Source organism: Bos grunniens, chromosome 14 (genome assembly GCF_055505025.1).
Source record: "Bos grunniens cultivar Pamir isolate PY7600 chromosome 14, Bosgru_T2T1.0, whole genome shotgun sequence".
In the NCBI taxonomy this organism is placed as follows: Eukaryota; Metazoa; Chordata; class Mammalia; order Artiodactyla; family Bovidae; genus Bos; species Bos grunniens.
Window position 1 is genome coordinate 5,746,486 of NC_141178.1, and position 13,230 is coordinate 5,759,715.

At 43.8% G+C, this 13,230-nt stretch overlaps 1 protein-coding gene and 1 non-coding gene across 3 annotated transcripts in view; both read left to right on the top strand.

Annotated features, from left to right (window-relative positions):
* The first annotated feature begins 2,665 nt into the window (after positions 1-2,665).
* Positions 2,666-2,791, top strand: LOC147358987 (small nucleolar RNA SNORA61). The gene has a single exon (XR_015141366.1). It is a non-coding gene; the product is annotated as a small nucleolar RNA SNORA61 (small nucleolar RNA).
* Positions 2,792-6,771: 3,980 nt separating this feature from the next.
* The window catches only part of ATP6V0D2 (ATPase H+ transporting V0 subunit d2), a 56,336-nt gene continuing 49,877 nt past the window's right edge, over positions 6,772-13,230 (top strand). Inside the window, exon 1 of one of the 2 annotated variants that reach the window (XM_086335239.1) lies at positions 6,772-7,292. In XM_086335239.1, the coding sequence (XP_086191365.1) occupies positions 7,163-7,292 (130 nt within the window). In that variant the 5' untranslated portion in view covers positions 6,772-7,162. The remainder of the gene's footprint in view (positions 7,293-13,230) is intronic. The other variant, XM_086335238.1, reaches the window with a different exon arrangement.

Consider the following 13,230-nt stretch of genomic DNA (forward strand, 5'->3'; position numbering starts at 1 on the left):
TGAGGGGGTGGGGGGCGGTCCTGGATCTTCGCTGTAACACACTGGCTTTCCCTAGTTGCGGCTCACAGGCTTATCCGAGCACAGGCTCTGGAGTGTGCGGGCTTGGTAAGCTGCAGCAGGCAGGTTTCTCTCATTGGAGCACACAGGCTTAGCTCTCGTGCACATGTGGGGCTGAGTTCTCCAACCAGGGATCGAACCCACGTCCCTTCCACTGGAAGGCAGATTCTTGACCCACCAGTGAAGTCCTCTATACTATCTTTCTTGAATGAAATGTAAGGTAAGGTAACCAACAGTTGATGTTGAAAAGTCTCTTTCTATGTAAGTTCTCCAGCTAATAAATGAAGAAGGAATGATAGTCTAAAATATAATCATTTTGTGACAATGAAACAGTGGATCTAAGTAGTAATCATAAATGGCAGGTGAAATTTAAAAAAAAATGTTACAGGCATCCTGATAGAAGTAGTCAATACCACTATGAAGTGCTCTTACAAAAACTTTAACATGAAAGTGATCAAGCCACCAGATTTAACTACCAATTTATAGGAATAACAGGAGATAGAGCAACAAGTTCAATGACACATCAGGATGTAATCAGCAAATTCCTAACTGTGGGAAACTCTCTAGATTCTGTGACCAGGTTTTTTAAACAAAATGCAAAGCTAATGGAGAGAAGGTGTACCTAAAAGGAAATTAAGATACATAAAATCCAACTGTAATGTCTCCTCATTAAAGCAAACCAAGTGTAAAAAATCATTACCTTGAGAAAATTTGGACATTGACCGGATATTTAATACTAAGGAATAACTTAAAGTGTAATATAATTATGATTATATTATAATGTATAATATTTGTTGTTCAATCACTAAGCCATGTCCAACTCTTTGCAACCCCATGGACTGCAGCACTCCAGGCTTCCCTGTCCTTTACCATCTCCCAGAGTTTGCTTAAACTGAGGTGCATTGAGTCAGTGATGCCACCCAACCATCTCATCCTCTGTTGTCCCCTTCTCCTCTTGCCCTCAATCTTTCCCACCATCAGGGTCTTTTCAAATGAGTCAGTTCTTCACATCAGGTGGCCAAAGAACTGGAGCTTCAACTTCACCATTAATCATTCCAATGAATATTCAGGACTGATTTCCTTTAGGATTGACTGGTTGAATCTCCTTGCTGTCCAAAGGACTCCCAAGAGTGTTCTGCAGTAACACAATTCAAAAACATCAATTCTTTGGCACTCAGCCTTCTTTATGGTCCAACTCTCACATCCATACATGACTACTGGAAAAATCATGGCTTCGATTATACAAAATTTTGTCGGCTGAGAGTTGTATATGCTTCTTAGTATGCCGTCTAGGTTGGTCATAGCTTTTCTTTTAAGAGCAAGCATTTTTTAATTTCATGGCTGCAGTCACCTTCCACAGTGACTTTGGAGCCCAAGAAAATAAAGTTTGTCACTGTTTCCATTGTTGCCCCATCTATTTGCCATGAAGTGATGGGACCAGATGCCATGATCTTAGCTTTTTGAATGTTGAGTTTTAAAGCCAGCTTTTTCACTCTCCTCTTTCACCTTCATTTAGAGGCTCTTTAGTTCCTCTTCACTTTCTGCAGTTAGAGTGGTATCATCTGTGTGTCTGAGGTTATTGCTATTTCTCCTGGCAATCTTGATTTCAGCTTGGGCTTCATCCAGCCTTGCATTTCTCATCATGTACTCTGTATAGAAATTAAATAAGCAGGGTGACAATATACGGTCTTGACGTACTTCTTTCCAAATTTGAACCAGTCCGTGGTTCCATGTCCGGTTCTAACTGTTGCTTCTTGACCTGCATACAAGAGACAGGTAAGGTGGTCTGGTATTCCCATCTCTTTAAGCATTTTCAACAGTTTGTTGTAATCCACACAATTCAGAGGCCTTAGCATGGTCAATGAAGCAGAAGTAGATGTTTCTCTGGAATTCCTTTGCTTTTTTATGATCCAACTGATGTTGGCCATTTGATCTCTGATTCCTCTGCCTTTTCTAAATCCAAGTTGTACATCTGGAAGTTCTTGGTTCACATACTATTGAAGTCTAGCTTGAAGGATTTTGAGCATTACCTTGCTGGCATGTGAAATGAGTGCTGTTATGCAATAGTTTAAACATTCTTTGGAAGTGCCTTTCTTTGGGACTGGAATGAAAACTGACCTTTTCCAGTCCTGTGGCCATTGCTGAGTTTTCCAAATTTGCTGGCATATTGAGTGTAGCACTTTAACGGCATCATCTTTTAGGATTTGAAATAGCTCAGCTGAAATTCCATCACCTCCACTAGCTTTTTTTATAGTAATTCCTCCTAAGCCCCACTTGACTTCACACTCCAGGATATTAAGTTCTAGGTGAGTAACCACACCACTGTGGTTATCCAGGTCATTAAGATATAATATAGTATATACATCAGTGGACTTCCCTGGTGGCTCAGATGGTAAAGACTCCAACTACAATGCTGGAGACCCAGGTTTGATCCCTTGTTTGGGAAGATCCCAAGGAGAAGCAAATGGTTACCCACTCCAGTCTTCTTGTCTGAAAAATTCCATGGACAGAGGAGCTTGATGGGCTACATACAGTTCATGGTATCACAAAAAGTTGGACACAGCTGAGTGACTAACACAAACATTCACATAATATTATATTATCACTAACCCTCCAGTTCCCTTTCCCATCGGATCTAAACCCTGGTCTTGGTGGTCATAAAAGGAGGAATAGTAGTACTGAAACTGTGCTCGTGGTGTGTGCTGTACAGCACGTGGGCTAATTTCAGACAAGGTTGAAAAGAAAAAAAAAAAAAAGAAGAAAAAAAAATATTATCACTAAAGGATTTTGTCTTTTAGAGATACTGACATATTTATGGACAAGACATAGGGTATCTTGGGTTTCCTTGACAGTCAGTCAGGGAAGGGAGGAGATGGGTGATGCTATAGAGCAGACCCAGCAACAGTGATCCAGAGGCCAAATCTGGCTCACCACATGTGTTTGGTGAAGTTTTACTGGAAAACAGTCAAGTTCATTTGTTTGTGTGATCTAGGAATGCTGCAAAGGCAGAGGTGAACAGTTGCAACGGAGACTGTTTGTTTTAAGTGCTGATAGCTTTGACTTGGCCTTTGACTTTGTCATTAAGGATGGCACCCAGGGCCCACCCCAGGGTGAATCCTACACAACACTTTGAAGACACTCTGAGGGACTGTCTGGGGGCGGGTGTGGCTGTCCACAGCTACCTCAGAGTTTAGCCCTGGCTTGCTCTGGTCAACTGAATGGCAATATCCAGGCCTGTGGGAAGGTGTCTAGATCTTCTTTGCTTCCTCCCTGTCCTCTTGAGATCCTGCTACATCTAAAAAAAAGACAACCATTTTATGCTTTGGAGAATAGACATTGCATCTCTCTAAAAAATAACTCCATTCTTTATAGAATAAGTTGACCTTCTAATGGCTGCAAAACTAATGACTCTTGGGAGCTCTTAAAATTATCAGAAAGTTGTAAGCAGTCCTATATACTCTATATAGATAGGCATACATACACACATACACAGATGTATAGCATGCTAGAAAACCACAAAATACCTTCATTCTTCAAATACAATTGCCAAATATAAGGTTTCCTAGAGACACATGGAGCTAAAGATTCTGTTAAGCATAATTTTATCCAGTGGACAGCTATCGAGTATCTGCTTTCCTCAAGGCATGTGACTAGGCACTTGAGAGACAGAAAGATGAATAAGATACTGATCCTGGCTTCCAGGAATGCAGTCTAGTTGGTGAACTGAAATCACAGTGTTTTACAGTGACGAGAGGAAGAGGAGAAGCCGCCGCAGTTGCTTCTTAGCACATATACCCACACTTGCTAAGTATATTTAGGATTGTATCTCATTTAATATTTACAACAAACCGAGGTGCTATTATCCTCATTTTACACGTGAAAGCACTGGCACTTGGAGAAGGCACTGAAACTCAGGCTCTGTCACACGCCAAAGCCCGCTCTCCTAAACATCATTGGTAGTTTAAACACTGAAGTGAACATTTTTATTATGTTTCCGCCAGAAGGACCCATTTAAGAAGAAGCTTTAGATTATTGTCACTGTTCTGGGTTTCCTCTCCTATCCTATGAGTTTGATCTCATTTTTTTTACAAGCATCTTTAGCAAGAATAAGACATGTTTGCTCATTCAAGAAAAAGGGAAATACTTTGCTTACCTCATCTGCCAATTTCATAAAAGTAGAGAAAGTAGATGTATATAATTTTAAAGAAACATTGGAACTCATCTACTTATGAATATAAAATATGAGAAACAAGTTTTCACATACACAAAATCCATTCTTTTTTGAGCGTGTTGACATTAAGGGCTCAGTTCAGTTCAGTTCAGTCGCTCAGTTGTGTCCGAACCAGCATTCCTTTTGGGAGCAAGACATTAAGGGCTGCTGCTAAGTCACTTCAGTCGTGTCCGACTCTGTGTGACCCCATAGACAGCAGCCCACCAGGCTTCCCCGTCCCTGGGATTCTCCAGGCAAGAACACTGGAGTGGGTTGCCATTTCCTTCTCCAATGCATGAAAGTGAAAAGTGAAAGTGAAGTCGCTCAGTTGTGTCCGACTCTGTGCGACCCCATGGACTGCAGCCTACCGGGCTCCTTCATCCATGGGATTTTCCAGGCAAGAGTACTGGAGTGGGGTGCCATTGCCTTCTCCCATTAAGGGCTAGTTAGCAGCAAAACTATGAAGATTTTGTGTTGTGCTGTACATGCTTAAAAACTGGCTCTCTCTCCAAAATAGGTACATAGGTTTATCCTAAATTTTATGATATAATGGATGTGTATCACCCAAATTACAAATAGCAATAATGTTTTTTCATATAAATTCCATTTAGCCTATTGATTTTCACAGTATGCTTTCATTGGTTTTTGTTCAGCTCTAGTTTCTGTTGCCAGCATTTGGTTGCAACTGACAAACGAGTGTAGTTTCAGGGTGGTTGGCTGGTATTTTTATTTACATTAACGAGCAGGACAAAAATGAAACAGTGAAGACATATGTAACGTGACTGGCTTCTCTGTTGAAAAAAAGAAATAGTCAATGGTTTTGAATACTGAAAGACTATTTCTTCAAATTTTTTCCAATTCACAATGTAACTGTTACCGGAAGGGGGACCCCTCTCAAAGCCCAAGAGTGGGCTCTTGTGTGACACTGAGAAATACACTGTCCAAGGAGACACATGTACTGACAAAACAAAAGACTTTGATTGGGAAGAGGCTGGAGGGCATCAGGGGAAGGGAACCCAAGACAGCTGCCCTGTTCCATGGCATGCGGTCTTAGAAATACTGAGAAAGACTTAGAAATAACTGGAGATTTTCTGACACTTTAACTTCAGTTAAGAATTTGACATAATATATATGACAGTGAAATGCAACATGTGTAAAATCATGTTCAGGATACTTGGCACAATGTTTGAGCTAGGTATAAGGGAGAACCAGCGTTCCTTTTGGGAGCAGGAAACAACAGTTACACCCTGGCTTAATTATGCTGTGCATTCTGAGCTGCCTCCCAACTTCTGAGAGTCGGTCCCTTATTTGTGATTTGGTAATAATACTATGGCTTCTGTGTGTTTGATCCCTGGGGTCACAAAGAGTCCAAGAGAACTTAGCCACTAAACCAGCACCACCACACCAACACTATGGCTTCCCAGGCAGCGCAGTGGTAAGGAATCCGCCTGCCAATGCGGGAGATGTGAGATACTGGGTTGGAGCCCTGGGTGGGTAACATCCCCTGGAGAGGCGGTGGTGGTGAAGTTGCTAAGTCAGGTCCAATTCTTGTGACCCCATGGACTGTAGCCCCCCAGGCTCCTCTGTCCATGGGCTTCTCCAGGCAAGAATCCTGGAGTGGGTAGCCATTCCCTTCTCCAGGGGAGCTTCCACACCCAGGGATTGAACCTGGGTGTCCTGCATTGCAGGCGGATTCTTTACTGACTGAGGTGCCAGGGAAGCCCCAGGAGTAGGGCCACATCCCCTGGAGTGGGAAATGGCAACCCAGCCCAGCATTCTTGCCTGGAAAATTCCCTGGACAGAGGAGCCTGGAGGGGCTACAGTAAAGAGCAGGACAGGCCTGACCTCAGGAATAGAGTCAGTCCAGATACTCCTCTGAGTAAATCCTGAGATCTAAAAGGGAAAAAGAATGAAGAGCACCTCCTGAAGACTCAGAGTTTGCAAAGACAGTGGCTTATTATTATAGAATCACAGCGCTGTGTGCCTGCTCCCTGGACTGCCTTCTGGTCTCTGCCCCAGGACCTGGACGAGAGGGAAGCAGCTAGGAGACTTGGAGTAGGCTAAGCCATTACTGGGGCTTCCCTGCGGAGGGCTCAGACGATAAAGAATCAGCCCGCAATGCGGGACACCTGGGTTCGAATCCTGGGTCGGGAAGAGCCTCTGGAGGAGGGCATGGCAACCCTCTCCAATGTTCTTGCCTGGAGAATCCCAAGGACAGAGGAGCCTGGCGGGCTACAGTCCATGGGTCGCAGAGTCGGACACGACTTGAGCGGCTAAGCCCAAGGCATTACTAGAGTTTTGTTTTACAAACACCGTGCTGCCAAATGAGCTTCTCAGGGTTCTCCAAACCGCCTGCTCACATTGGATCTATTCACATAAGGTGTGTGGGGTGTGTGTGTGTTAAACCCCTCTCTTCTTAGTAGCCCTCAATACGTTTAAGAGGAATGTAATTTACAACTGAAAGCACAGAAGCTCGGATGGGGAAGCACTGTTTGCACAACATTCAGGTGTAGCAAGGCTGCAATAGCAGAGCGGGGCGGGGACCCGGCCTCTGACCCTCCGTCCCTCCCACGACCCCGCTCCCCCTGCAGGGCTTTGCTCCCGGGTCCCCCTCGGGTTATCTGGCTGATCCATTGTGGATGGAAAAACAGGGCTGGGCCGGCTGTATGGAAAGCCTTTGAAAGCGGAGGAAACCGGTCACCGCAGCGTGACTATCAGCTGAGAGATCGCCGCCTGACCACTCGGGAGAACCGCGTGCCCCTGCAGACCCGCGCGCCCCTCCAGACTGGAGCGCCCCTGCAGACCTGCGCGCCCTTCCGGACCCGCGCGCCCCTGGGGACCCGAGCGCCCCTGCGGACCCGAGCGCCCCTGCAGCCTCGGGCGGTCTTTCCCGCGATGCTCGAGAGCGCAGAGCTGAACTTCAACGCCGACCACGGCTACCTGGAGGGCCTGGTGCGCGGCTGCAAGGCTGGCCTCCTGACCCGGCGGGACTACGTCAACCTGGTCCAGTGTGAGAACCTGGAAGGTAAGCGCCGCTCTTGTGTAAGTCGCTTCAGTCGTGTCCGACTCTCTGCGACCCCATAGACTATAGCCCGCCAGGCTCCTCTGTCCATGGGATTCTCCAGGCAAGAATACTGGAGTGGGGGAAAAAAGGGGCTGACGCCGCCCGCTGGAAGGAAGCGCGGCCAGGGGCTGCGTCCCCCTGGCCTAGAGTCCAGGGCGGTGTCTTCAGCCCAAGATGCAGACATCAGGGCTCCTGAATTTTGACTAGGGAGGAATAAATTGCATCTATATTTTCGATAGTCTCTAAGTGAAATTTAGCGTTTCCTTTCATTATGAAGACAGGCAACAAATCACAGCTGGTTAGCACTTTGAATAGTAATCCAGTGTTTTCATATCCTCTTACTGTTCTTGCAGATGCCTTGAAATACCTTTTATGCTTTCACTGTTTCAAAGAATGCTAGATACTGGACTCAACCTTGATATTTACTGTCTTAATAAAGAAGCACCTTGTCACATTTTACAATATCTTCGTAACTATATTTTGATATATTTTGTTTTCTTGGTAATTCTATATATTTTCATTCTACGTATTTATAAATATTTGCAGAAGGGTGTCACCAAACTGTCCAGGGATCTACAGCCTTAATTCCCCCCTCCTTCCCCCACCCCCAAACCTTGGTATAGAGAATTTTATTCTATCCGCTTTCTCTGTGTCTATTAATATGAGGGCATGTGTATTTGAGATTTGTCTTCACTGGAGCTTAAGAAAAAAAATCAAGAGACAGGCCTGTGGTGAGGCCACCCTGGATTCAAAAGCCCTGACTTTGACCTCTACAGAGGGTCAGACCTGAGGCTCAAAACCTCCGAGCCTGATTCCTTCTTTGTAAAACTGGGTGGTAATGCTGCCTGCTCTGCTGAGTGGTTTGGAGAAATAAATAAGGCAACGCACAGGAGAATGTGTGAAGAGCTATGAAGCACTCTTGTTCTCTAGTCGCTAAGATGTGTCCGACTCTTTGCGACCCCATGGACTGCAGCACTCCAGGCTTCCCTGTTCTTCACCACTTCCCAGAGTTCGCTCGAACTCATGTCCATTGAGTCAGTGATGCCATCCAGCCATCTGTCATCCCCTTCTCCTGCCTTCAATCTTTCCCAGCATCAGGGTCTTTTTCTTCCAATTAATCAGCTCTTCGCATGAGGTGGTCAAAGTATCGGAGCTTCAGCTTCAGCATCAGTCCTTCCAGTGAGCATTCAAGGTTGATTTCCTTTAGGACTCTACAAAGCCAATTATCTTTTCTTTTTTTTTTTTAACCATTTTACTGAGATATGATTGACATACAAAAGCTGTACATATTTAATGTATACAACTGGATGAGTTTAGGGATAAGTGTACACCTGGGAAATCACCACAGTCTGTGCCATAAGCCCATCTGGCACCTCTAAAAGTCTTCTCCTGCCCTCTGTTGTTGTGTGTGCATGTGTGTGAGGACTATGGCTCTGTGCTCTACAGCAGATCTCTAGGACTTATTTGTCTTGTGTAACCAACACTGCATACCCTTTGACCAGTACCTCCCAACTTCCCCTTCCTCTCTGGAAATTAAGCTATAATGTTTTCAAAGCCTTACCAAAGATCTCACATCTATAATATAGTATTTTTATTATTAAAGGGGCTTCCCTGGTGGCTCTGACAGTAGAGCGTCTGCCTGCAATGTTGGAGACCCGGGTTCAATCCCTGGGTCAGGAAGATCCCCTGGAGAAGGAAATGGCAACCCACTCCAGTGCTCTTGCCTGGAAAATTCCATGGATGGAGGAGCCTGATGGGCAATAGTCCATGGATGGGGTTGCAAAGAGTCGGACGCGACTGAGCGACTTCACTTTCACTTTATTATTAAATACGGCTACATTTATAACTTTGAAACATGTTTATAAAATCATTATCATGTTAATAATAGGGTGCTTTAAAATGTCCAGATCATTCTAGAAAAAACAAGAAAGTAATAAATTGCCAGGAAGAGTATTAGAAAGTGAAAACAAGACAAAAAAACAAGGTGACTTTGTACGCTTCTCAGGTAGGGCTGAGGGTAAAGCCAAACAGGATTAAGGCAGAACTGCCTAAGTTAAGGGAGCTCCTCTCTTTTCATTAGAGATGGAAATGGCTAGACAAATCTTGTAGATGATAACTAATTCTGTTGGCTACAAATAATTGCAATTTAATTCCAAATCCTAAATCATTTCAGCATATCTAGTTTGGAGTTTGGTGCCTGGAGAATGTTAATCACATATAGGAAATAAGCATAAATTGAGGTAGAAAAAATTAATGAGCACAAGGCAGAATGAATGCTTCCGAGAGAAACCATTTGAATGAATTCAGTAGTTTGCAGCAGGCTTTTAAATGAGTTGAGGAATGCAAATTTAAACACAAACCATACATAAATGTCTTCATGATACAAAGCAAGGTTTAAGCCTGCTCACTAAAGAATTCAGAGAGAAATCACCCTCAGCTTCAATTTGGGGGAGAAGGAAAGGTTTCAGACTCTTGAAGCCCTGAAGAGTGAATTTCTTAGAAAAATACACACAGGTGCACACATATGGAATTTTCCATGTAATATCAAGGAGTCATGGACCAGCTGAAGTCATCCTGAGCCCCGAATAAGAAACCTTCCCACGTACACCGTTCGTTATTTTCATGATATCTCATGGTTTCTACCTTTCCTTTCTCCCAGTTATATTTCTTTTTCAGCCATTCATTTCACAACTGTGTTTGAATCTGTTTCCAATCTTTTTGGAGACTCTTGTGAATATCAAATATGCCCTCAAACTGCAGGTTATAACGACTGCTGAGAAAATCAATCTAAATAAAGGTTTCATGTCTTCAGTTGAGGACTCTGAGGCTTGGCGTGGCTATGACCAATCTAACCAGCTCACCAAGGGTGAGGTATGCGGACGTCTGCAGCTATTATACTTTTTCCACTAAAATGTCTGCCTCCTGAGCATGAATGGAAGATCCATGAGTAGGTTGATGCTGCTCTCAGCTCCGTTTTGATATAGAAAATAATAAGGTCTGCCTTGCCTGTTTACCTTATGAAAGGTTGTTGTTGATTCATGCGAAGACACCGGGCTTCTTGGCCCCCGGAGGAGAAGAATTCAATCTGGGGCCAGAGACGAGGCTTGATCGCTCAGAGTTTTTGTGTAATAAAGTTTTATTAAAGTATAAAGGAGATAGAGAAAGCTTCTGACATAGGCATCAGAAGGGGGCAGAAAGAATACCCGCTTGCTAGTGTTAACAATGAAGTTACATACTTTCCAATGAATCCAAAGAATGTCTGGAGGTTGTAAAGACCTCATCAGACCTACTCCCATAATTTACATTTTAAGATAACAGAAGGTTTAATCCAAAGACTGTCCTTAGGCAGGATACATTATTGTTACATAATCCTAAGGAATGTAGAGAAGGAAAAAAAGTTTGTCCTTTCTTCCTCCTTGAGAATTCCAGACCCCTCTCTCCTTGGGGACCCCTAGACTCCTTATCAACCTGCCTAGGAAATGACTCTCTCACTTATAGGATGTTGGGAAATAAGGCACTTGTGAAAAGCAGCTCAGCTGTTGCATCTGTGAGTTTACTGAGAGAAACCCAGCCACTTTCCCAGCTGGTTTAAAACACGCGGAGAGAAATCATGGACACTCTCGGGACAGAAGTTAAGGACTTTAGATTTCTGTTACTTTTGAGCATAATATACACCATACACATGACGGGTCAAGAAGGGCAGGGAAAGCAGTGTCGGGATAGTACCGTGTGGAAGCAGGCACTTTCGGTAAAGGAAAGCTAATTTGGCAAAGATTAAATTCACCTTTAGTCTTTTAAATTTCTCTAGTCTTTAAAAGAAAAGTATCCTGACACCAATGAATTGTTTTGGAACCACTTACCAGGAACACAGGAGGTTTCAGGTCATTTTGGAAGAGACAAATATGAAGATTGTCCACAAAAGCTTTGAAAAATCCTGGCATTTATGATTGTGCAAGTGAGTGTGGTCAGAAATACTCACCTGCTCCAAGATCTCACCCTGACTAACAGTCAGCTGAACCAGTCACTAGGACCCTCTGTTTTAGGCCGCTCCATGACTCAGTCCTTCCCGGGAATAGGAGAGGAAGCCAGTTCACATAGCCTGTATCACTGGTACTGCACACAGAAAATTCCTAAAAAGTGACTTTTTAAAAAAGTTATTTACAATAACTTGAACCAAAATAATAGTGTGAAACGGCCATAAAATCGTCTTCAGAAGAATTAACACTGCTAATTTTTAATTAATTTTTTTTTTTTTAGAGCAACTATAGGTTCACAGCAAAATTTAGGAGAAAGTACAGAGATTTTTTATATAACCCCTGCTTCCACACATGCATAGCCTCCCCGTTATCAGTGTCCTCCACTAGAAAGGTGCAATTTTGTAATCTGTGAACCTATGCTCGATACATCATAATCGAGTCCAGAGTTTACATTGGACTTATACATTCTATATTGTTGTTCATTCACTCAGTCACGTCCAACTCTTTTCGACCCCTTGGACTGCAGCACGCCAGGCCTCCCTGTCCTTCACCACCTCCCAGAGCTTACTCAAATTCATGTCCATTGAGTCGGTGATGCCATCCAACCATCTTGCCCTCTGTCGTCCCCTTCTCCTCCTGCCTTCAATCTTTCCAAGCATCAGGGTCTTTTCTAATGAGTCAGCGCTGCAAATCAGGTGGCCAAAATATTGGAGCTTCAGCTTCAGCATCAGTCCTTCCAATGAATATTCAGGACTGATTTTCTTTAGGATTGACTGGTTTGATCTCCTTATAGTCCCAGGGACTCTCAAGAGTCTTCTCCAACACCACAGTTCAGAAGCATCAATTCTTCAGTGCTCAGCCTTCTTTATGGTCCAATTCTCACATCCATACATGACTATCGGTAAAACCATAGCTTTGATTATATGGACTTTTGTTGAGAAAGTAATGTCTCTGCTTTTTATATACTGTTTAGGTTAATCATAGCTTTTCTCCCAAGGAGCAAGTGTCTTCTAATTTCAGGGCTACAGTCACCATCTGCAGTGATTTTGGAGCCCAAGAAAATAAAGTCTGTCACTGTTTCCATTGTTTCCCCATCTATTTGCCATGAAGTGATGGAACAGACACCATGATCTTAGTTTTTTGACTATTGAGTTGTAAGCCAGATTTTTCACTCTCCTCTTTCATATTCTGTGGGAACGGACAAATGTACAACACGTATCCACCACTGTTACATTATACAGAGTATTTTCACTGCCCTGAAATTATTCTGTGCTCTGAGTATTCTCCATATCCGTGACCCCCTGCGGGAACCACTGGTCATTGTGCTGTTTCCCTAGTTTGGCCTTCTCCAGAATGTCACACAGTTGGGATCATTAAGTATGTAACCTTTCCAGACGGGTTTCTTTCACTTAATAACACACATTTGAGGCTCCTTCATGTCTTTTCATGGCAACACTGCTATTTTCATTAGATTTTTAAATTACAAACCAGACCGTTGTAAGTATTCTTTCATGTTCAAAAAAAGACAAAGTGGTAAGATGAACAGTTCAGAGCTCAAAAATTTAGTAAGAAATAGCCTTCCCTGGTGGCTCAGAGGTAAAGAATCCACCTGCAATGCTGGAGACACGGTTGGATCCCTGGATGGTGAAGATCCCCTGGAGAAGGCAATGGCCGCAGACTGCAGTATTCCTGCCTGGGGAATTCCATGGACGGAGGAGCGTGGTGGGCTGCAGTCCCCGGGGCTGCAGCTGAACAACAAACAGCAAGCTTTCTCTGAAACACGTGCTGAACGTGACCCCGGCTCTCGGGTATGGTGAGAGGTCTGGACCCAGCCTTTCCCTTGTCGTCTCTGCTGTCGTTTCTGGGAAGCGGATGAGAGGAGCTGATTACAGCTTATGAACAATCATTAATGCTTCCTTTTC